Below are 25724 nucleotides of genomic sequence, written 5' to 3'. Positions count from 1 at the left end.
GTGATGGTGACTTATTGCTTGAGATACCGTTTTTAAATTATGTTAAGGAAGTAGCTATCTACTTTATTTCAAGTTTTTATTAATGAGTAAATGTAGAATTCTGTCAAATTCAATCTCAGCATCTGTGGAGATTATTATATGATTTTTTAAAAATCCGTTAATGTGGTAAATTACTTTGTCTCTGGGCAGACTTTGCCTGGTAATGGTATTACAGTATTATGGTAATGTGCTATTAGATTCTATTTGCTAAGATTTATTTAGGGTTTTCTCCATAGATCTCACGAGTGAGATTGGCCCATAGGGGTGTGTGTGTGCCTGGGCTGTCCTTGACAAATTTTTTATAAACATTATTCTGACTTCATGAAGAGTCTAGAAGTTTTCTTTCTTTTTCTGTGCTCTGATAAAATATTTTAAATAATGTTGGAGTTACCTGTTCTTTAAAGATTTGGTAGAACTTACCCTAAAGGCATCTGGGCTATTTCTTTTCATGGAGGACGGTTCTTTGAAACTGTTTCAGCTTCTTCTGTGGTGATTGACATGTCTAGATTTTGTGTTGCTTTCAGTATCTGTTTTGGTCCCTGATATTTTTCTAGAAAATCATTTATTTCTTCAGCGTTTTTTAATGTATTTAATAGAGTTAAACAAAATAGCCTGTTCTTTCTACTTACTCTGAACCTATGGTTCCTCCATTTTCCTTTTCTATTTTAGTGTAGCTGTGGTTTTTTAGCCTTTTTTCTTGATTTGATGAGCTAACCATTATCTTCCCTCCTCCCTTCTTCTCTTCCACCCAGTCCTAAGAACTACTAACCACTTGTGTCTCTATAGATTTGCCTATTCTAGACATTTTATATGAACGGAATCATATACTATTTGGTCCTTTGTGACCAGCTTCTTTCTTTAGCATAACGTTTTCAAGGTCATCTGTGATGTAGGATGAATCGGTACTTCACTCCTTTCTATTGCTGAATAATATTCCATTGTGTGGATATACCACATCTTGTTTAGCCTTTCATCAATTAATGGACATTTGAGTTGCTTCCACTTTTTTGTGATTATGAATAATGAATAATGCTGCTATGAACATTTATGTAGAAGTTTTTCTGTGGACATATGTTTTCGTTTCTTTTGAGTATTGTCTTAGTCTATTTGGGCTGCTCTAACAAGATACCACAGACGGGGTAGCTTATAACAGAAATTTATTGCTCACACTTCTGCAGGCTGGGAAGTTCAAGATCAAGACTCCAGCATGATCGTGTAAAGGTCCTCTTCCTGGTTCACAGCTGGCACTTTCTCACTGTGTCCTCACATGGTGGAAGGAGCTAGGAATCTCCCTGGAGCCTCTTCTATAAAGGCACTAATCCCATTCATGAGGGTTCTACCCTCATGACTTAGCACCTCCCAAAGACTCCCCCTACTGCTGCCATTACCTTTGGTGATTAGGATTTCAACATATGAATTTGGAGGTAGAGGGAGTGGGCACATTCAGACCATAGCAGGTATATACCTAGGAATGGAATTGCTGGATCACAAGGTAAATCTGTATTTTACTCTCCCAGACTGTTTTCCATAGTAGTAGCACCATTTTACATTCCTACCAGCAGTGTGAGTGTTCCAGCTTCTCCATATTCTCACCAATAATTGCTGTCTATCTTTCTTATTACAGCCATCTTCATGGTTGTGAAGCAGTATCTCATTATGATTTTGATTTGCATTTCCCGATGGCTAATGATGTTGGCCTCTTTTCATGTGCTTATTGGCCATTTGTATATCTTTGGAGAAATGTCTATGCAGATCCTTTGCTCGTTTTTTTTTTTTAATTTTTTAAAATTTTATTTTTGGTTGCATTGGGTCTTCGTTGCTGCACGCGGGCTTTCTCTAGTTGCATCGTGCGGGGGCTACTCTTCATTGCCATGCGTGGGATTCTCATTGCGGTAGCTTCTCTTGTTGTGGAGCATGGGCTCTAGGCGTGCGGACTTCAGTAGTTGTGGCTCACGGGCTCTAGGGTGCAGGCTCAGTAGTTGTGGCGCATGGGCTTAGTTGCTCTGTGGCATGTGGGATCTTCCCGGACCAGAGCTCGAACCCGTGTCCCCTGCATTGGCAGGCGGATTCTTAACCACTGTGCCACCAGGGAAGCCCCTGTATATATTGTTTTAAACCCTGTGTTTTTTACAATCAGTATTCACTTTACCTTCTCCAGATATTTATCTTTTTATGTTGGTCTTCATTCCTTTCTGCATCTCTGGCCTTAAAACAGAGATTATTTTTACTCTATCTAAAGAACACTCTTTAGGATTTTCTTTATAGTATATCTGATATTTTCGTTGAGTATAGAATTCAATGTGTCAGTTATTTTCTTTTAACACAAGGAAGATACTATTCCAGTATTTTTTGCTTCCATTTTTCTTTTATTTATTTAATTGAAATATGGTTGATTTACAATGTTGTGTTAATTACTGCTGTACAACAAAGTGATTCAGTTATACGTACATATATTTTTTATATTCTTTTCCATTATAGTTTATCATAGGTTATTGATATAGTTCTCTGTGCTATTCAGTGGGACCTTGTTGTTTATCCATCTGGCTTCCATTTTTCTATTGAAAAGTGAGTCTTATTTTTTCCTTTTGAAAGTAGCGTGTGCTGCTGCTTTAAATTTTTATCTTTGTATTTGATTTCTGCAGTCTTCCTATTGCTGTATCTAGGTCTGTTTGGATTTTTTTTTAATTATCCGGTTTAGATCTTCAGAAATGTAATCAAGCTGCTGTTCTGCTTGAATATTTGTATTTTATCTTCAGATATTGCTTCTTATCTCTCTCCTCTTTTTCTAGAACTTTAGTTACATAGTTGGGTAAAACCTTTTCACTGTATTATTCTTTATGTCTCCTATTCTCTTATCTAATTTTCAATCATTTTGTGTCTCTATGCATTATTCTATTTTCTTCTGACCTGTCTTTCCGTTCACTAATTTTTCTTTTCAACTGTGTTTATTTAAAATGCTGTGCACTGATCCATTGATTCCTGATCTCAGTTATTGTATTTTTACATTCTGGAATTTCCATTTGATAGTTTATTTTTTTTCTTTCTTTGTAACAGTTTCTAGTTCTCTGGTGAAACTTTCAATCTAGTCTTTTATTTCCTTAAACATGCTAAGCATGTTATTTTAGAATCCATGTCTGATAACTTCACTATTTGAAATCACTGTAGATTTGTTTCTGTTGTCTGTTACTTCTCTTGGTTTTCTATTATGTTGCATCAACTTCTTATATGCCTGGTTATTTTTTGTTGAATAGTAGTATCACTATATATGAAAATTTTGAGGTTCTAGGTGATATTATCTGTCTTCAAAGAGGGCCTATATTTGTTTCTCAAAGAAGGTTTGGGAGACCAGGAAACTCAGATCCAGGGATTTAAACTATTGAAACTAGAATTCAGCTTCTGGGAGGTCCAGCATATTTCCGCTTTACCGTTACTTCAGTGGTGTACCCTTCAAGGAATGACCCTAGAGCTTGAGATTTACCAGAACTCCTCCCCATGGTGAGTTCTGAATTCTGATTTTGTGCACTTAGCTCCTCAAAAAAGATACCAAAAGTTTCATTCAATCTTCTCATTCTTCATCCAGGTCTGGGATTGGCAAATGCATCTGTAGAAGAAAAGTAGCTTATTTTGTTGGATTTCTTCCTCCTGGATCCTGAGGCCTTCAAGTAGATGTTTTGGTTTTGCTTTGATATTTTGACCAGGGTTTCTGCTTTTACTCAGTAGAAGGGTTGATCTGAATGGTCTAGCATGCCATTGCTAGAATCAGAAACCCGCTTTGGTGTCTCTGTCCATGTGCTTTCTGAATCCCAGTGGTGTGGTAACTCTTGATTGTATACAGGCATGTCTCATTTCACTGTGCTTTGCACATATTGCTCTTTTTTTTTTAAACAAATTGCAGGTGTGTAGCAACCTTGCATTGAGCAAGTCTTTTGGCACCTTTTTTCCAATAGCATTTAAAAAATTAAAGATTTACATTGTTTTTTTAACCATAATACCATTGCACACTTAATAGACTACAGTATAGTGTAAACATAACTTTTCTATGCACTGGGAGACCAGAAAGTTCTTGAGACTTGCTTTATTGGGATACTCGCTTTATTGCAGTGGTCTGGAACCAAACCTGCAGTATCTCTGGGGTATGCCTGTAGTTGATTATAGAGTTGGGTTTTGCCTAGTGGTTCTATTTAAAGAGACTTTTTTTTTTTTTTTTTTTTTGCTGTATGCGGGCCTCTCACTGTTGTGGCCTCTCCCATTGCAGAGCACAGGCTCTGTGGCCATGGCTCACGGGCCCAGCCGCTCCGCGGCATGTGGGATCTTCCCAGACCGGGGCACGAACCCATGTCCCCTGCATCAGCAGGCGGACTCTCAACCACTGCGCCACCAGGGAAGCCCCTAAAGAGACTTTTAAATTAAATAGGTAAATTGATCTAATTTATATTTATTAATGTGACCATTATACTTTGTTTTTAGTTCTCTAATAGTGTTTAATATGCTTTATATTTTTATTGCTTTTAAAAATGATCTTTCACTATACTCCCTGCATTTTTGAGGTTTTATTTTATTTATATTGGGGGCATGTGTCCTTGCTAATAATTTGAAAGGTTTTTATCCTTAGGTTTTTTTGTTTGTTTTTAGTTCTTCTAGTACTTGCTTTTATACTTTCAACTGCTATCCTTACATATGTCCTTATATGTTGATTTATTAGCTTTAAGTGTATCTTTTGACCCTCAGCTTCTCCATTTCCCCTCCCAACTTTTGATGGTTACCTTATTTCTACAAAACCATGATTTAGAACATTTATATTAAATACCTAATTATTTCATTACTACTTTGTTTTCCTGCTTCTCTCTTCTCATTTCATTCACTGTGTAGTACTGATTTTATCATCTGTGTTGCTCATCTACCACTTCTTTTTTCAATAGTTAGGTATCTTAATATAGTTTCTGTACTGCTTATTTTTTATCACTACTCAACGTTGAATGCATTTGAAGTTTTCCTGGACCAGCTCTTTGCAGGCATTTATGTTGGGGAAAGGCTCAGGCACTATTCTTGGCTAGCAGGAATTCTTCCTATGACAGAGGACATTGGGGTGGCAGCGGGTGGGGGAGGTGTGCTTACATGCACGTATGCTTCTTTCTTTCTTACTGCCTGGCAGATACTGCCAGTTTCAGAGCAGCCCAGTTCAAAGTTCTCTCCCTCCTGCCTCACTGACAGCCTACCTCCAGCAGAGACGTGTGTCTTCATTCAGTCTAACCTCCTCAGAACATCCTTGCTGCCAAATGGAGTGGAGGTTCCCATTGTTCCAAGCAAGGAGTTGGTTTTGCCCGCCAGGCCACACCACCTACTTTGGAAAACTCAGCCTTTCTGAAGCTTTCTCTGCCTTGCCTAAAATCTGGTTAGACTTCCCTCACTAGATTTATCAGCTCCTTCTCGTATATATTGTGATTTGGGATCGCAGATGTCTGCTGGTTTTATCAAAGATTTTCAGTTCTTTGTCTCATTCTCCTCTCTGGATTGGGGTAATTTCAGAGAAAAGAAGGTTCAGAGGCATCTTTATTCTGCTACCTTAAAATTGGGCATTCTACTTTTTTTTTTTTTTTTTTTTTTTTTTGCGGTACACGGGCCTCTCACTGTTGTGGCCTCTCCCGTTGCGGAGCACAGGCTCCGGACACACAGGCTCCGCGGCCATGGCTCACGGGCCCAGCCACTCTGCGGCATGTGGGATCTTCCAGGACCGGGGCACGAGCCCGCGTCCCCTGCATCGGCAGGCGGACTCTCAACCACTGCGCCACCAGGGAAGCCCAGGGCATTCCACTTTTTACATTTATAAATAACATATGATTGTTTTCTCTATAGAAATTGAAACAATACAGATAAAACTGAAGTCTGTCTTCACTAGCCCCTTCTGCCCCAGAGGTTTCCCAGAGGAACTGTTGTCACTAGTTTGGCATGTATCCTTCCATATCTTTTTCTTTGAATTCATATGTATTCGCGTGTGCGCGTGTGTGTGTGTGTGTGTGTGTGTGTGTGTGTGTATGCTTTTAGAAATGGTATGTTTTATGTCTGTATTTTGATTTTTTTTAAGAATAGAATCAGTCTGTGTATGTATTGTTTTGTAACTTTTCTTCACGTAGTAACGTTTATTGGTGATGTTTCCATTTCATTACATATAGAGCTACCTCTTGGAGGGGTGGAGAGTTGGAGAGTATTTTGTAGAGCAGATAAATAATAGTTTACTTAACTATTCGCTTAGGAACAAACTTCAGAATGTCTCCAGTGTTTTTCGTTTTATGTTGCAAGCAGTGTGGCAGTGAATATGCTTCCTTTGGACACATAAGGGTTTATAGAATAGATATTGAAAAACGATAGTGACAAATCATAAGGATATACATTTTTTAAAAAATAAGTAATACCAAATTGCTTTCCTAAATTCACAAGCAATGAATGATAGTATGAGAGTTTTCCCACATCTGTACCAATGCTAACTAAAAAGTTGTCTAACTAAAAATTGTTTGCCAGTCTTGGGGGGGGGGGTACCTTGTTTTAATTTGCATTTTGCTGCATTACTAATGAGATTTAGCTGCTTTTCGTGTGTCTGTTGAACGTTTCTCATTCCTCTACTGTGTTGTCATTCTTTCATTATTTTCTGTACTATGCAGTTATTTTTGTTTTACTGGTCTCAGGTGAAATTATAATTCAAACTATAAGTCATGCTTCAATCAATGAATGGCTGCTTTGATTCTTACAGTTACTATAGTGTGACCAAATTTCAATGTTAAGATAAATGTGAAGAATAGGTCTCATGGCGGAGGGTGTTTTTGTTTTTGTTTCTTTCCTGTCCAACCTCAGAAGCTCAATATAAGTACATAGGGAGGTATAGACACAGGAAAAAAATTGAATTATTATTAAAATTTCATTTTTTCTTAGACAAATAAACCTCAGACATCACGACCCAATCTCATCAAACCAGCTGCCCAGTGGCAAGATCTCAAAAGATTGGGAGAAGAAAGGCCTAAAAAGTCTAGAGCAGCCTTTGAATCAGATAAGAACCGCTTTTTTTCTGTGTGTAACAGCTCGTTGTTTGGTTCTGGGGCACAGGATGATTCTGAGGATAACTACGGTGAATTTCTAGATCTTGGGCCTCCTGGAGTTTCTGAATTCATTAAGCCAAGTGGACAAACAGAAAGAGAACCCAAGCCTGGACCAAGTCATAACCAAGCAACAAATGACATTGTCAACCACAGAGCAGAGCAGAAAATCATTATCTTGAAAGAAGGTAGCCTTCTTTTTCCAGAAAGTGATCCTTTGGACACTCAGAACCAGTCATCTGAAGACTCAGAGACAGAGCTTTTATCAAACCTCGGAGAATCAACTGATATCCTAGATGACCAGGCCATCGAAGAAGACTGCTGGTTAGACCATCCTTACTTCCAGTCTCTGAACCAACAGCCCCGTGAGATAACAAACCAGGTTGTGCCTCAGGAGCGGCAGCCTGAAGTAGAACTGGGCCCACTGTTGTATCAGCATGAAGCCTCAGGGTCAGCTTTTCCAAGACCAGCTTTTCCAAGATCAGAACCCCAGCAGGATGGGATTCCAGGCCCTTCTTCTCCTCAGCCTGCCCATCCTCTGGAAGAGCTTGAAGACCAACAATTAGCAATAGATGATGAAGAGCCAGGTCCAGCCTTTCCACTGCAAGGATCTCAGGAGCCCAATTTGGAAAACCTTTGGAGGCAAGAAGCTCCTGACGTAGACCAAGAACTCATTGCACTGTTAGTGAAAGAAACAGTAAGTTTTATTTTGATATGTAAATAATTATACACACTAAGTATACTGAGTTTCCTTTTATTGCAAAAGTATTATTTGTGCGTGGGGACTTCATTTTCTGAATTTCCTAGATTTGTAGACTAGAAGGAGAGAAACTGAAGATTTGAAAATTGAATCAGGATTCCTGAATGTATGCTTAAACCCTCAGCAAGCCCTCTGGGATTCTAGCTGCAGATCATGGTTGCCCTCATGCTGTCATATGAGCAGTCTGCGCAGTTTTTAAAAAGGAATTGAGTTAACTCCAAATTCAAACCCTTAAAGCAGGTTTATAAGATTACCTAGAGCTACACTGTCCAATACAGTAGCTTCATTTGGCTGTTTAAATTTAAATGTCTTACAATTAAATAAAATTTAAATTTCATTTCTGGTGGCACCAGTCATATTTTAAGTGCTCAGTAGCCACATAGGGCTGAACAGCTACCGTGTTGGAAAGCACAGAATAGAACATTTCCACCTTTGTACCAAGTTCTGTTAGATAGCACTGACCTAGAAAGTCATGCAGGGCTCTGTGGGCTGCTCTTTGCCTTGGAACAGTCTTTTAACCCTTCTTCCCCCAGGTTTTTTCATCTGGTCTACTAGATTGTGTGCTTCTGAGGGTATACACTAGAAAGTGTTTTATTTGTCTTTAGACTTCCTTTGCTTGGGCAGAGATGTTCAATATTTATTGGAAGACTATAGAATAGACATGCAGAATGGGGGCAGAGGACCAGGTGATCTCTGCGTACCTTTCTAAATTCCATATTCTGTGTAGACAGATAAATCTGGGCACCTTGTGTGAAGGTTTAAGCCAGACACAAAACTGCTTTACAGTCCTTTTCTAGTCTTTAGTCATTTTATGTACTTTTTGCCATCTGGTTTTTATTGCAATTTGAAACCATACCAGGGGATGAAATATAAATAATGTTTTTTATTCCCTTCTAGGAAGTAAGATTTCCAGATGTAGCACATGGGTATATTGAGGAAATAATTCATTTGAAAAATTACTATGATTTGAATGTGTAAGTATACCACCACGCTTTTTTTCTTTCTTCTTTTTTATTGTGGTAAAATATACATAACACAAGACATTTTAACCATTTGTACGTGTACAGTTCAGTGGCATTAAGTATATTTACATTTTTGCACAACCATCACCACCATCCATCTCCAGAACTTCTTCATCTTCTCGAACTGAACCTGTGCCCACTCCCTCTCCCAAGTGCATGCCAACCACTGTTTTACTTTCTGTCTCTATGAATTTGGCTCCTCTAGAGACCTCATGTAAGTGGAGTCACACAATATTTGTCCTTTTTCGGCTGCCTTACTTCAGTTAGCGTTATGTCTTTTTGAATCATCCTATTAGAATAGTTTTAATTTTAGTCGTATACAGACTGTTTTCTGGATCTTGTATAGAATCATGCATGGTTATAGAATTAAGATGTTTAGTTAATTCTTAGCATTGATACTACCCATATTTTGGTCAGGATGTTAAAGATATATTCTTCCCTATATTTGTAACAAAGTATTCTGTAGCCACTCTGCCTATATGGAGAAAGGTATGGAAGTGTCTTCTTTAATTTTCATTATAAAGTTGATAAGTATGTTTTTTTGGGGGGTTTTTTTGCGTTACGCGGGCCTCTCACTGCTGTGGCCCCTCCCGTTGCGGAGCACAGGCTCCGGACGCGCAGGCCCAGCGGCCATGGCTCACGGGGCCCAGCCGCTCCGTGGCATGTGGGATCCTTGGCCATGTGGGATCCATGGCCATGTGGGATCCATGGCCATGGCTGCTGGGCCTGCGCGTCCGGAGCCTGTGCTCCGCAACGGGAGGGGCCACAGCAGTGAGAGGCCCGCATACCGCAAAACAAAAAAAATAATAATAAATAAAAGTGTCCCAAAGAATACAAAATGAAAAATAAGTCTCTTTCCTCTTATACTCTTTCACCTCCTTCTAGTATGCAGAGGTGGAACAGTTGTAAATTTGTAAAGAGCAGTAGGTATTGAACTTGATCAAATTTTCGGCTAATTAATACAGATTATTTTAATTAAAGGTGGATACTAAACCTCTGTCCTCAAAGATTATATTCTGTACCGTAGAACTCAGCAAGGGTGCGAGTGGGAGCTGGCTGCCTTAACCAAGAAGGAAGGGCCCTCTGTCTGAGGTTAGCAGCCCAGAGGAGGTACTTTTTTCTAATTCATACAAAGGCACTGTGGTGCCATTGGCAGCCCTATCTCTCCCCCTCTGTCCAGAGGCAGGCACTGTTACCAGTTTTTTAAACCAAGATGGAATCAAGGTTTCAAATGTATTTGTTTATCTTTTTAGCTTTTTAATTTAGAACAGTCCACCACTTACTTTTTTTTTAATGTTACTGATTTTTTTCCCCCTGTAATTTTTGAACATAAAAAGTTGAAAGAACACCCTGTATCCACCACCTAGGTTATTATCTGGCATTCTGCTGTAAGGAAGATTTTGCCTTTTATTTCTTGCGTGCTTTTTTTTTTTTTTAATTAATTAATTTATTTATTTTTGGCTGAGTTGGGTCTTCGTTGCTGCACGCGGGCTTTCTCTGGCTGATGTGAGCAAGGGCTGCTCTTCGTTGCGGTGCGTGGGCTTCTCATTGCGGTGGCTTCTGTTACTGCAGAGCACGGGCTCTAGGTGTGCAGGCTTCAGTAGTTGAGGCTCTCGGGCTCTAGAGAACAGGCTCAGTAGTTGTGGCGCACGGGTTTAGTTGCTCCACAGCATGTGGGATCTTCCCGGACCAGGGCTCGAACCCGTGTGCCCTGCATTGGCAGGCGGATTCTTAACCACTGCGCCACCAGGGAAGCCCTGTGCTCTTTTTTAAATCTCTGTAGACATAAAGGTTTGTATAAGTGGTGCTTTATAATTTTTTTCTTTTTGAAACTGAATTATCCTAAATTTGACCAGTAGGAGCTTCTTAAGATGCACCTGTGTCTTTTTAGCATGACTCCATTAGTCTTTGAGCACATCCTGGCTTTCTAATAGGCTAAGTTACCCCAGGCTTACCTTGAACTTCTCTGCCGAAAACCTGGAATCTGTCATTTCCCCCAAGAAATCCAGGTTTCTTAGAATGAAGATTGTTATTTATAAACTAACATCTTGGGGCTAAACTTGCTCATCATACCTACTAGCCTGTCATTACTTCTAGGACCTTTTTAAGGGACAAACCAAGAAAATAAGTTTTTTTTAAAATCATGAATTTATATTCAAAATTTCCCATTCAAATTTAAAATTAAAATTTTTTTCTCAATCTTTCTGAATTTTATGTTTATGTGTTTTTTTCTTCCACTAAAAACGTAATTTCTAATAACATTAATATATTTATTTTCTTTATCCTAAAATATACATAAAATAATTTTAACATTGTAGTACCGATGTTACTAGTACTAATACCTCTACTGAGTGAAGTAAACAATGTTTTGTAGTTATTTTTGCACTTAAGTATATTTCACTAAGGCAATACAGTTAGAATATAGACTGTGCTGGGCTGTAGATTGATGATTTTGGTCAGGTCTGGAAATTTTGTAGCCACTTTCTCATTAAATAATTCTTCTGCCCTGTTCTCTTTTTCCCCCCTTCTGTAACACTTTTCTTCTAACCCTTGTCCATGATGGCTCTTAACATCATCTCTTTGTTTCTGAGATGCATTCCAGATGATTTTTCAGATCTAACCTCCAGCTCACCAATTGTCTTTTCAGTGGGGTATAATCTGCTAGTAAGTCCATCTGTTATGTTTTTAATTTCAGTTTCTATATGTTTTTCATTTCTAGTATTTTTATTCTTTAATTCTTCAGGCCATTCTAATAGTGTTTTATTTTTTGTTTGTATTTTTAATCACTTTAGGTCTTTAAAAACAATAAACATAACTTCTTTGTGTTCTGGGTGTGATCATTCTGACACATGAAGTTCTTGTGAATCTCATTCTGTTGTTTCTCCTGGCCTCATGGTGTCCTGTTTCCTTGCGTTATCTTGTAGATTTTGACTGTGAGCGCATTACTTGAGGTCTTGATAGAAACGGTTCCTTCAGGGAGGATTTGCTTTAACTTCTGTCATGTTCCTCAGGGCAATGTCAGTCTAATACTACTTTAGGTTGTTGTCTGGAAGTTTTATCTTACCTGGGTAGTAAGACTTTAGTCCTGGATGAGGACTGGGTAATCACAAATTCTCAGGAGGAGTTCTGTTTTCCCATCCGTCCACTCAGCATCAGTGTTAAGGCATGCTTTTCCATGTGGTCTCTGAGCTTTGTCTCTTATCCTGTGTGCCCCGTGAAAACTAAGGGCTCACGTTTATTAGGATCAACAAATGCCCTCAGGAAAACTAGCTTCTGTGTTTAGCTTATTTCTCAGGGGTGTCAGTTTCACTTAGATTTGGACTCCTGAAAACGCCTTACTAACTTAAACATTTTGGTGTACTTTAAAAGTTTTATTTTAATATTTCATTCAGCAGTTTTCAATTGGAGACTGCCTGGGTACTTAATTGGTACTTAATCTTCCATACTGCTGGAAGGGGAAGCCATTTTGTTATTTTACACGCCATTCATTCTTCTCAAGCCTTTCCTCCATATTCTGGATTGTGTATAACTTAATTTTTTTATTTTTGAACTATAATACACATACAGAAAAATGCACAAAATAAAGATGCACAGCTTAATAAATTATTACAAATAAAACATTCATGTAACCACCACCCAGCAATCTTCAAAAAATAGAGCATTGCTGCCATCTTTGAATGCTGTATGAAGATATCATGTAGTCTGTATTCTCTCGTGACTGGCTTCTTTCAACATTATGTTTGTGAGATTCTTTCATGCTGTGTATAACTATAGTTCATGCATTTTCGTTGCTAAGTAGTATTCCACTTGTATGAAAATGCTGTAATTAAATTTTTCCCTCTACTTTTTTTTTTTTTTTTTTTGCGGTACGCGGGCCTCTCACTGTTGTGGCCTCTCCCGTTGCAGAGCACAGGCTCCGGACGCGCAGGCTCAGCGGCCATGGCTCACGGGGCCCAGCCGCTCCACGGCGTGTGGGATCTTCCCAGACCGGGGCACGAACCCGTGTCCCCTGCATCGGCAGGCGGACTCTCAACCACTGCACCACCAGGGAAGCCCCTCCCTCTACTTTTGATGGACATTTGGGTTGTTGTCACTTTTTAGCTATCGCAGATAATGCAGCTATGAGCATACTTGTACATGCCTCCCAAGCCCCTAGTCTTAACCAGACTTGGCCTTCTTTTTTTTTTTTCTGGCGGTACACGGGCCTCTCACTGTTGTGGCCTCTCCCGTTGCGGAGCACAGGCTTCGTATGCGCAGGCTCAGCGGCCATGCCTCACGGGCCCAGCCGCTCCACGACATGCGGGATCTTCCTGGACTGGGGCCCAAACCCGTGTTCCCTGCATCAGCAGGCGGACTCTCAACCACTGCGCCACCAGGGAAGCCCAGACTTGGCCTTCTTTACCACCCTGTTGGCTAGTGATACCTTCAAGTAGAAATTTTTTAATTTTGTTTTTTAATTTTGGTCTTGTTTCTCATCTTTGGGAGTATTGGTCTGCCATTACTAGAAGTGAAGGTGCTGTTTTATTCTAAGGTTTTAAAATATTTTCTTTTTGAGTATGTAAACAACATGATGGCAACTGCATTATTTTTAATTAATAAACTTTAATTTTGAAATAGTTTTAAATTCATAGCAAAATTGAGCAGAAATAGCTACATTTTTACAATGAAAAATATCTCCTAGACTTCCACTCAACTAAAAAACAACTGATTGATTGATTGATTGATTTTTGGCTGCGTTGGGTCTTCGTTGCCACACGCGGGCTTTCCCTAGTTGTGGTGAGTGGGGGCTGCTCTTCCTTGCGGTGTGCGGGCTTCTCATTGTGGTGGCTTCTCTTGTTGTGGAGCATGGGCTCTAGGTGTGTGGGCTTCAGTAGTTGTGGCACACAGTCTCAGTATTTGTGGCTCGAGGACTCTAGAGCGCAGGCTCAGTAGTTGTGGCACACGGGCTTAGTTGCTCTGCAGCATGTGACATCTTCCCAGACCAGGTCTCAAACTCGTGTCCCCTGCATTGGCAGGTGGATTCTTAACCACTGCACCACCAGGGAAGTCCAAACTGATTTTTTTTAACGTACCTTTTTAGTTCTTGGAATGAAAACCTAATTTTTTTTGGAGGGTAAATACAATTTTGGATATCTTTTTCATGAAATAGTGTTATGTAAAAAAATATTTTTTATGGTGTTATTAGTGATTACCTTTAATAAAAATTATTCTATTGAATTTTCCTCTTTGTTAAATATTTTTCCTGTACATAGTTTCACTAGTGTTCTGATAAACATTCTGCATTATTCCATGTAGTACTTTTCCTTTTTTTTGTTATACACGGTATGCTGAAACCCTAAAAGTTAAGATTTGGGATCAGGGATTATAAACAGATTCATGATCCTTGAAACATATTTCCAAAGAGCTTTCCAGGGAATTCCCTGGCAGTCCAGTGGTTAGGCCTCTGCGCTTTCACTGCGGAGGGCCTGGGTTCAATCCCTAGTTGGGGAACTAAGATCCCACAAGCCAAGTAGCGCAGCAAAAACAAACTAACAAATAGCCTTCCTGTGGAGTTGTGCCAGTTTATGTTGCTGTTAGAGATGTATATGAATTGGTTTAATCATTCCTCAACAATATAGAGTAGTCTTATTTTAACGAGGCATAAAGTAAGTAATATTTTAGTTGCGTTTCTTTGGTAATTAGCTATGTACCATTTTTCATGTATTTGTTTACTAATTGTATTTCCCTCCTATGTAAATTGTTTACTCCTTCTCTTGTATCATTGAATTCCTTTTTTTGTTAATATTTTCCTGATTATGAAGCATAATGTTCGTTCATTTTAGAAACTATAAATGTATATACCTAGCACATTTAGTTACAGAATACTGATTTGAATAGGATACCAAGTAGAATTTTAAATAACTTATAGTAAATATTAAAGTAATCTTTTAGAAATTTAGTATACTATAATGTTTCCCTCTCATTCTGTGGATGAATATATTATTTTTTAAGTATCTGCAAAATTAGTCTTCAATGTAATATCGGTAAAGTGTGATCAAATTGACAGATTCTGTGACAATTCTGTTCTCCTACCTCCTGAGTCTCATACATGTCATTTTTTCTAGGGGCTTACTGACTCTGTGCCGTTTGCATCACTGAAAAGCAAATATTCATCCTTAAACATAAATTCTTGTGAATTCCAAAGGAAAGGGAATGTTCAATAATGGTATTGAATCTTTTGAAACTTACAGTATGATTTTCCTGACACTGCTTTCCTTTCGTCCCTGGGCTGTTGAGACTAAGTTGTTAATTCTCAAAACTAAGTTGAATGTTGTAATGTAGGGCCGAAAGGAGGCCCAAAGCAGAGTTGAGCAAGCTGGTATTTTGTGGGGCTGACTCTCAGTCACTTTGTGTGCAGTCTTTAAGTCACCTTTAGATGTAACCAGCTGGTCATTTTAGCAGGAGGGGCCTGTTCACCAGAGAACCTGCTGTGATGGTAACCTACTCTTTGACGCTTTAACTAAGACTTTTCACTCACATGTGATGCAACTTAAGTTGGATCGAGGCAGCAAACAACTATTAAAGAATAAAAGCTTGGAATATTAGCTTGGCTTATTTAGTGGGAGTGCTTTCTCGAAACCCTGTAGCTTGTCAGGTCAGATCAAGCATGAAATAATATCAGTAGGTGGGCAGATTTGAGTTCTGACAAGCATTTCGATATGTGAAGTTTTTAATAGTGTTGAAAATATAAAATGAATTGCTAAGAGAAGAACCTCTAAAATGCGGCCGGGGGTTGGGGGGTGATTCAGAAATTATACCTACTGTTCTATAGCATGTACTTTAGGAAGTGCATAAAAATAGAACATTTTAAAGGATGAGATTTTAAAAACTAGAAACAAGTTTTACTACTTTCTTCCAACACCCTAGCAGATCATCTTCCATGCGTCCCACTTAGGAGACCTCTGGCTTCACTCATGCATGGCTATTCTATTAAAAAAGATTCTTTATATGTGACCTTTTTATCTTTCCCCAAATTCCTGGTTTTGGGGCAGTTTGTTGGCCTGTGGTAGCCACACTTATCAGAACGTTACAAACAGGTAAGATTGGAATGGAGGAGCTATTCCACATCTGGTTTGTAGTATGTCCAGTTGTGCATGTTAAAGGGGTTGTTTGGAACTTCATGCCTTTCTCCACAAATACTGGGTTCTTAACAGTGAATGATTCTCAGCTTAGCCTTCAGAGATCTGTATAACCTGTGGTGCTCATCAGTTTGTACTGGAACAAAGAGTCACCATCAGTGACAATGCTTTTAATGGGAAATGTGCTCAGAATTCTTGACTAGGGGTGTCTCCCCTTGCTACTACTGTAATATGGGAAAGGGGTTTTTCCCTCTCCAGGCCTCTGGCATTATGTTTCAGAGACTGGGCGTGGTGATAGGAAGAGGAGAGCTTAACAGTAAGAAGCATGGGACTCCTGGTAGTGATGATGAAGAAAAAGGTGTTGAGATGTGCTGACCGGTCCTGGAGTAGGAGGAAGAGGGGGCTTTGCAGTTGGGCTTTGTATTCCGGCCAGTGCTGAGGGCCCTGAGGGGGATTGCAAAAGAAGCATGCCTTCCTAGTTTTTAGTCCCCACACACTGGCCCTTGGTGAGAAGAGGAGCTGGAGGTGAACACCTTTTCTCTGTCTTCTTCCTGCTAGACCTGTCTTAATTAGAGGCTGCGCTCCTGACACTGGACAGGAGAGACCTGGGGAGAAGGGAGTTGAGTGAGAATCATGGTGGGGCACCTTCGAGGCAGTGGAGTCATCTTCAGAATCTGCAGGAGCAAGGGAAGGAAGGTAGAGGAGAGGGGAAGCCCCGGTTGCCCTGTAACTGGGAAGCTTTCTTGCTACTGAAGTGGCTCGTGCTGCATACCACCAGGCTGTACTTGTCTGTGTGGAATCATCCCAGGAGTACAGTTCGTTGCTTCTTTGGTTGTTAGGGTGAAAGGCCTTCTTAGTTAACATTTGTAAATCTGGGTGGTGATACATCTCTCATGTTATCTTATTCTCTATATCCTTACTTTTGAAGGATTTCATAGTAGTGATAAAAAGACAGGGTTGTTAGTTTGGTATGAGGAGAGTCTGTTCTTAAGCAAACATGGTCTGTTCCTTCAGCCTTACAGTAAACTGAGCATCCCTCAGATTGTCATGGGGATTTATTACCGTAGGGTTAAAAGAAGTATTAATGAATTAGTAGAAGGTCTTTTATGTTCCATTTATTAACTCTTAGAAAACTTTTTTTTTTTTTTGCTGCGCGCGGGCCTCTCACTGTTGTGGCCTCTCCCATTGCGGAGCACAGGCTCTGGACACGCAGGCTCAGCGGCCATGGCTCACGGGCCCAGCTGCTCCGCACTGCGCCACCAGGGAAGCCCAGAAAACTATTTTTAATTGTGAATGTAAATACAAACTTTTCTCCATACAGTTCAACCAGTAAGAATTTCAGTGACTTCATTATATTGATACCCAACTAATAGAAAAACTTCGGAGTTTATATTTCAGTATGTATATTACTTTTTAAATTAGCAAGTAAAAATAGAGATTCAGTGTAACTGTCTTTTGTCTATTTGTTTTGTTTTTCTGATCTGCAAACATTTTAATTCCCTGATAGGTCAATTATAATGTGTGTCTAGAAACTTTATTTTCACACATTACATTTGAATCAATGGGCAGGTGTGGGATTGGGAAGCACTATGAAAGTAACATCATTTATTTTTGCAGACTTTGTAATTTTCTTCTGGAAAATCCAGATTATCCAAAGAGAGAAGATAGAGTCCTTATCAATCCCAATAGCAGCCTGCTTGCCAGCCAAGATGAGATAAAGGCAAGTTGTGCTCTTGTTTTGCAGTGTCTACTTGGAAATGCTCTGCTCTTTTCATCATTTTTAAGGGAATAAACTGCTTTGTCAAGACACATTTTTTAAGACAATCCAGGAAAAGAGGATTTCAGAATATATATTTTAGTGGGATTTCTCCATCTGAGTCACTTTGAATTCTGTATTTGACTTCTTTCATTGTAACTCTATCTTCCCTTCCCCACAAAGAATTAAACAAATCCTCCATATCTTTAATTCTACAAAGGAAGTTCCTGAGATAAACAAGAATTGGACCGGATTATTTGTATCATTTTAGGTTTTTTTTAAACATTTTATTATGAAATTTTCAAACATACAGTAAAGTTAGAAGGCTTTTCCATTGATTACCTATATATCCACCAGCAGGACTATTAAAAGTTAACATTTTACTATGTCCATTTTGTCACATGTCCATCCCTGTGTCCATCAGCACATTCCTTTCATATTTTATTTCATTATAATGCACTTCAAAGTAAATTGCAAAAACATCAATACACTGCCCCGTAAATACTTTAGCATGCAGATTATTGCCTAGAGTTTAATGTCTGTTTACAGTTTTTCTTTTTGTATAAGATTTATATACAGTACATACACCTGTGTAACCAAATCCTGTATCAAGATATAAAGTTTGGTTTTTAGAAATCTTAATCATTGTCTTCATTTGTGATCCAGACTAGCATTTAGTGTGTTAAGCTGTTGAAGGAAAGTATAGTTCAGAACTGCTTCACTGGGATCTGTTGTACCATCCTTCTACTTACCACAAATTCTTTTTGACTCTTTCTTTTATGTATGGGTATTACTCATTTTATTGCTCTTTACTTTTGTGCTTTTCAGATGTTACAATTTTTTTTACAAATTGAAGGTTTGTGGCAATCCTGCCTTGAGCAAATCTGTTGGTGCCATTTTTCCAACAGCATTTGTTCACCTCGTGTCTCTATGTCACATTTTGGTAATTCTCACAAGATTTCTGACTTTATTACTGCATTTTTCATGGTGATCTGTGATCAGTGACCTTTGGTGTTACTGTTGCAAAAAGATTGACTTGCTGAAAGCTCAGATGATGGTTAACATTTTTTAGCAGTAAATTTTTTTTTTTTTTTTGTGGTACGCGGGCCTCTCACTGTTGTGGCCTCTCCCATTGCGGAGCGCAGGCTCAGCGGCCATGGCTCACGGGCCCAGCCGCTCTGCGGCATGTGGGATCTTCCCGGACCGGGACACGAACCCACATCCCCTGCATCGGCAGGCGGACTGTCAGCCACTGCGCCACCAGGGAAGCCCAGCAATAAATTATTAATTGCAGCATGTACTTTTTTTTTGTACATATGCTGTTGCACAGTTACTAGACTACAGTATGGTGTAAACATAACTTTAACTTTTCTTTGCATTGGGAAACCAAAATATTTGTGTGACTCGTTTTATTGTGATACTAACTTTATTGCAGTGGTCTTGAAATAAACCCGCAGTTTCCCTGAAGTATGCCTGTATTTTGTAGCTGGAAAAAAATTCATTTTTCTAAACATTTTGTGAAAAGAAAATGGCTAAAAAATTGGGTTCAAATCCCCAGCTATACTTTTTCATAGTTCCAACTAGTAAAACTAGTCTTCAGACTCCAGACAGACTGTTTAACCTCTCTGAACTATCATTTCTTCATCTCTATTCAGGGTTGGTATCCTCCTTTAGAGTAATTATGAGTACAAGTCAGATTATTCTATTCTGTAGTAAATAATTCTTCAAATGATTTCCCCCTCGTAGGAAATGCACCGTCTGGCCTCTAATGTTGTGCCTCTCTCTCATTTCAGTTGCCTAAAATAGACTTTTTTGACTATTCTAAATTGGCTCCTCTTGACCAGCGCTGCTTCATCCAAGCTGCTGACCTCCTGATGGCCGACTTCAAAATGCTCAGCAGTCAGGACATCAAGTGGGCCCTGCATGAGCTCAAAGGACACTATGCAATCACCCGAAAGGTGCTCTACTTGGTCTTCCTGCTGGGGTCACACCTTGACTAACTACTCCTTCCCATGATAACAGAATGAAGAGTTCAGCTTGTGGAAATTGGCATGGTTTATGATGGTAAAGAGCTAAGGAGTTTGTCAGGGCGAAGGTAAATAGACAAAGGTATTTGCTGATCAGGAAGAACTGAATGAAAAGAAATACATATTAGAAGCAGGGAGGTTCTGGTTTGACCATAAAGACGTGGAAGGTAATGAATTTTCCCATGGAATGCGGATGACTAGAGTGTAAAAGATGCATTTCAGTGCTATTCCTCCCTCATTTGCTTTCTGACTTGGAGCTGGCCACCACAATCCTCCCCCAGATGGCTCAGTTAGCAGTTACATGTAGAGTCTGTAAAGGGCCCAGGAACCCAGCTCTGCCCAGGGAGTGGTGGTTTGCCTCAGAAGCGAGTAGGCAGCTAACTGAAAGCTCTCGAGGTTTTGTTTTTTTCTTCTGGGCCCTAAATAAGGTTCCATGTAAGGGCCTCTGTTCCAGGGCTTGGAAGGGTGCTGGTCACTAGTGGGTAGCAGACGTGCTTCATTTAGTGAAGTCCATTGTACAGTGCCCGTTTCATGGCAGTCAGCCAGGATGGAAGAGTGAGCACCAGCAGGTCCTTGACTTGTTCCTCTTTCTCCTGCCTTTAAATCCATTTCTCCTGCTGAAGTTCTGGTGATTCTCAGCAGTGTGCTTTTCTTTCCAGAAGACAAGCAAATGTGGAGTTACTTTAACGGTTAAAATACCCACTGGGTCATAACCTGAAAGAAGGTGAACATCGGTGAATTTGCTGCGTGTAGGCCCCTTCCACCTTTAGACTGATAACATTTAGGCAGCTGGCAACAAACTCCTAATTGTAGGTTCATTTTAGGTAAAATTACTCTGAAGGGAACACAGAGATAGTGCCTTCTGTTTCTGAATCTCATTCCCCATGCTAAAGAGGGAATGTTTGTACTGTCACGTACAAACAGACAAACAGCTTCCCCCCCAAAATAACGACCTTGAGAAAGAAAGGGGCTCTTTCATCTTTAGGCCCTGCCTGGTGTCTTTACTGATGCTTTGGTGCCTCACACCTTTTCTGAGCTCCCAGGGAGCCTAGATGAGAAGTAAGAGGGCAGCAGCAGGAGACAACCCCTGTGGTCTGGGTGTGGGCTGGTCCTCATTGGTAACGTCCCTGCCGCCATCCTGAGATAAGTAAAACTGTACTCGCACATGCTTCTCCCCACTGAAGGCCTACTAGTTATATGGGTGGGAGGTTGTAGGGCTTTGTGGCTCAGTTCTTGTTCATACCTTCCTTATCCTTTTCCTTGTTTTTCTGACCCTTTATATTTTTATTGTGTCTGCTTGTTTTAGTGGGTAATTTAAAAATTTGCAGGATTTTGGAAAGAGGTGGGTTGGACTATTTGAATGAATGTAAGGTGTTTAAGGAGAAATAATGTTTGACAGAAGCTAAAATCTGATGTGCTCAATCAGAAAGTCTCCCTGCTCTATGGACATGGTGCACAAGACTTCTGCCTTGTAGGAAGTTACACTCACGTGGACAGGGATGTAGAAAACACACCCGGAGATGCTTCCTAGTTTCAGCAATAGCATGTCTTCCCTGTGCCACTCCCCAAACATGATGATTGCTTTGGGAGGGTATGCTGACTGAAGACAAAGTCAATTCTCCGTGGATTTCTCTTTTTTTTACTTTTTACTATAAACATCAAACACATATAGAAGTAAAGATCATATTGTAAAAAACCCCTGCTTACTGTCACTCAGCTTCAGCAATTATCAGCTCCTGCCCAATCTTGTTGTATTGTATTTCCACCCCTACACACTTCTCCCTCCCAGACTGTTGTGAAGTAAATTCCAAGCTTCATTTCATTTTTTTCATCCATAGGTATTTCAGTATTTATCTTTAAAAGATAAATACAGAGACAAAATAATTTTTAAAACACAATCAAAATACCATTATCGCAGCTTAAAAATTAACATCATCAGATATCCAGTCAGCATTCAGATTTCTCTGAATATGTCAAAAATCTTTAGCTTGTTTGGTCATAGAGTTCCAAGTAAAATCTGTTTATTGCAGTTGATTGATAACTTCTTAAATCTCTTTTTAAAAATCTGTAAGCTCTCTCTCTTTCTTCCCCCTTTATTTTTCCTTACTGCCTATTTGTTGGGGAAAACTGGATTGTTTTATCTTACAGGTTTTCACAGTCTAGATTTTGCTAACTGCACCCCTGCATTGTAATTAAATGATTCCTCTCTCCCCTCAGTTTTGTATAAATTGATGGTTACATCTAGAATCTTGATCAAACTTAGGTTTGATTTTTTTTTCTCTCTCATGAATTTTAATTCTACTTCTGCCACTTTGGTGTGTGACTTTGAGCAAGTGTCTTAAACTTGCAGAGCTTCAGTTTTCTGTTAGTAAATAGTGGATGTCTTAGATGGGTAATGTGAGAATTAGATGAGATAATATATAGCAGGCCTATAACACAGTGCCTCACATATATCAAGTTTCAGTAACAAGTTCCCATCCCTTCACACTTCTCTCTGTGTGCTACAGAATAATTTTCAAACCATTTGACTTAACGGTTACTCAGTGCTATCTTCAGAGTTGGTCCTTAGTGTAGTACAAGAGCACAAGAGCCTTGCGTGGTTCGGCCTCCTTAGGTTTGCAGCGCTGAATTCATGCTAGAGAGGCCTGTGACCAGCAGGGCCCACTTTGGTTTGTTGCAAGCCTGTGGTATGGAGGCCCAGAGTGCAGGAAGACTCTACCCGCATGTGTGTGCACTTGTGGATATTTTAGCTCCACTCTTTTTATGGGTGTATCCTGTGGGTGAGCTTCTTGGAGACCCCAGTGCAGCTGCAGTAATGTTTCTTCTGGTTGTAAAGTTCTGTAGGGACAGAAATGCTGTCAGCACTAAGTGTTTTCAATGAATAACTTCTAAACTGGAGAGAACTGGTCATCCTTAAAATTCACAACAGGAACTACTTCTTAAAATGAATGTTTATTTTTATCAAACTAATTAATTTCCATAGTTTAAAAAAGCAGGGACTTCCCTGGCTGTCCAGTGATTAAAACTCTCTGCACTTCCACTGTAGTGGGTGCGGATTCAATCCCTGGTCAGGGAACTAAGATCCTGCATGCTGTGCAGCGCGGCCAAAAATTTTTTTTAAATAAATAAAATACAATAGTGGCAAAATGCTCATTTATAATTTTGTAAATGGCAGGCTGAAGCCCCCTTCTTCATCCTCTTCTATATGTTTTTTTTTTTCTGGTATTTACCTCCACATTTATGAACATATTATTATGCTTGATTCATTTGTTATAGTTTACTCTTTATGGTAGATGGAGGTTCTAGATCTAACACACACTCATCTTTTAGATGCATACAGCTTTTTTTAAATCTGTTTTTAGAATTGTCATTATTATGACTATGGAAATGTTCACTGCTAGGGCAAGTAATGTACTATGATAACGTTTCCTTTTTTTGAATTTTGTATTTTTCATAGAGTTAAAAATCAGTTGCCTTGGTTTTTTCATTTGCTTTTTTTTGTTGTTTTGTTTTTTTGACTCTGGGTAAATCTTTCCACACCCAACAACTTGAAAGTTGTTCTTATTCTAGTTTTGCTTATTGTCTAACCTGTCAATTCTCATTTCTTTTTTTTTTCTTTTTTTCAATTAAAGTTTACTTGCTGTACAGTATTACATAAGTTACAGGTGTACAGTATAGTGATTCACAATTTTTAAAGGTTATACTCCATTTATAGTTATTATAAAATACTGGCTATATTCCCTGTGTTGTACAATATGTCCTTTTTAGTTTACTTTATACCTAATAGTTTGTACCTCTTAATTCCCCATCCCTATATTTCCCTTCTCTCCTTTCCTCTCCCCACTGGTAACCACTAGTTCTCTGTATATGTGAGTCTGTTTCTTTTTTGTTATATTCACTAGTTTGTTGTATTTTTTAGATTCTACATCTAAGTGATATCATGCAGTATTTGTCTTTCTCTGTCTGACTTATCTCACTTAGCATAATGCCCTCTAAGCCCATCCATGTTGTTGCGTATGGCAACATTTCATTCTTTTTTATGGCTGAGTAGTATTCCATTGTATGTATATTCCACACCTTCTTTATCCATTCATCTGCTGGTAGACTCCAGTCTGTTCGGATTGTTCTTCATGCCTGCTGCATAGCTGTTATCTTGGGAATTCCCTTTGCCTTTTGACAAAGATTAATTTTCTGTATTCTAGATCCTGACAACTTTCTGTGTCTTCCTTTACACACTCATGTCATGCTTGACTGATGGTTCCACTGGATTGAAAATTATTTCCCCTCCTAATTCTTCTCAATAATTCTGCCCCAGATGAGACTACCTCTTTCAGGCAGTTTGTTGAATGCCTGCCATAGGTCACACATTGGGAATGTCACAGTAAATATAGAGGTTCCCTTCCTTCATGGAGCTTAATGCTAGTGGACAGGGCCATCTTTTTTAACCCACCCCTTGACTTCTCTTCTCTGAGGTGGTCGTTCTCAGGGTATTGACTACCCAGGCTTCCTAGATTTCTCCGTCTGTGTACTTGAATGGTCATCTCTGTCTCCATGCAGGTAACATATCCCTGTCTCTGGACCTGACCTTTCTACCAGGCTCCACAGAGGAGTCTCTGTCTACTTCTCAGCTTTTGCATCATCACATGACCATTGTTGTGTTTTTAGGTCATCCCTTAAAAGAAGTTTGGCTGTTGTCAGAGATGGCCCAAAAATCTTACCAGACTGTATCCTTGATTCTCAAAACGAATACTTTGAGTGGGTATTTGATTTGTGAGTGTGAGAAGGCTGGAGGGAAAAGTGCCAGAAACAACAAGAGGAACATTTTTAAGATTTTTTCTTCATTATCTGTTCTGTGTTCTTCCTGCTAGGTTTTTGGGGTACTTACTTTGTGGTAGTTACTGACTAGACCCTGAGGACACTGACATGCGTAGAATACAAATTAGCTTCTTTCCAAAGAGTTTTCAGTCTGTTTGAGGAGATTAAAGTTTAAAAAAAAGGCTAAAGCAATGTGATGAGTATTATAAAATAGAGTGAATAAAGGTGCATGAGGGCACTAGGAAAGAAATGAAGATGTCATTTGAACAAGGTCTTAAAGATGCTTTCACTAGAGGAATAATATGTGAAAGGCTAAAAGGTAAGAAAAAGTAACTGTGATGCCTTTTGGTTGTGTAGGTATGAATTATAACTAGCAGGTCTCGAAAGGAAGGAATTCTGATTCTCTAATTTTATTTGTCTACTGGACCGTTAGTCAGTAGGATAAGTAGGGAGTTACCTGGTGGTCTAGTGGCTAGGACTTGGCGCTTTCACTGCCGTGGCCCAGGTTCAGTGCCTGAGGGGAACTGAGATCCCGCAAGCTGAGAGGCACGACCAGAAAAAAACAAAAAAAGATAAGTAATAAATGTTAATATAACTATTAAGGTAAGATTTTGGAGGTGTCTTTAATTTTTAGGCAACATTTTGTTTTAAGGTACAGCTTCCTGACAAGTATGAGTTTGTGTTCATATATATGGATTTTTTTTCCTGCTAACTAGAAACAGTATTAAATGAGACCAAGGTAATGACCTCAGTTCTTGCAGTCAGGAGCCTCTATGTTTTTTGTTTGTTTGTTTAATATTTATTTATTTGGCTGCACCACGTCTTAGCTGTGGCATGTGGGATCTTTTAGTTGCAGCATGCAGGATCTAGTTCCCTGACCAGGGATTGAACCCAGGCCCCCTGCATTGGAAGCGTGGAGTCTTAACCACTGGACTGCCAGGGAAGTCCCAGAAGCCTCTGTGTTTTATGACAGTGTAGTGTGGTTGAAAACCCAGTAGACTACCTACCAGTTATGAGCTCTGAGTTCACATTCCAGTAATCAGTTGCTGATAAATGACATCTACCGTTTAATTACCTCATTTTTAAAATGCAGATAATAATA

At 39.4% G+C, this 25724-nt stretch overlaps 1 protein-coding gene across 9 annotated transcripts in view; it reads left to right on the top strand.

The window, feature by feature from the left end:
- The window catches only part of RNF216 (ring finger protein 216), a 171072-nt gene that overhangs the window by 32574 nt on the left and 112774 nt on the right, over window positions 1-25724 (top strand). For 7 of the 9 annotated variants that reach the window (XM_033841347.2, XM_033841348.2, XM_073791858.1 and 4 more), the window contains exons 4-7: window positions 6964-7821; window positions 8782-8858; window positions 17642-17744; window positions 19574-19738. In XM_033841347.2, coding sequence (XP_033697238.1) covers window positions 6964-7821; window positions 8782-8858; window positions 17642-17744; window positions 19574-19738 — 1203 coding nt within the window. The remainder of the gene's footprint in view (window positions 1-6963; window positions 7822-8781; window positions 8859-17641; window positions 17745-19573; window positions 19739-25724) is intronic. The other 2 variants (XM_033841349.2, XM_073791856.1) reach the window with 1 other exon arrangement.

This window comes from Tursiops truncatus, chromosome 15 (assembly GCF_011762595.2).
Source record: "Tursiops truncatus isolate mTurTru1 chromosome 15, mTurTru1.mat.Y, whole genome shotgun sequence".
NCBI lineage: Eukaryota > Metazoa > Chordata > Mammalia > Artiodactyla > Delphinidae > Tursiops > Tursiops truncatus.
The sequence above is the reverse complement of the archived record's forward strand: the minus strand, read 5'-3'. Positions and strand labels throughout refer to the sequence as shown.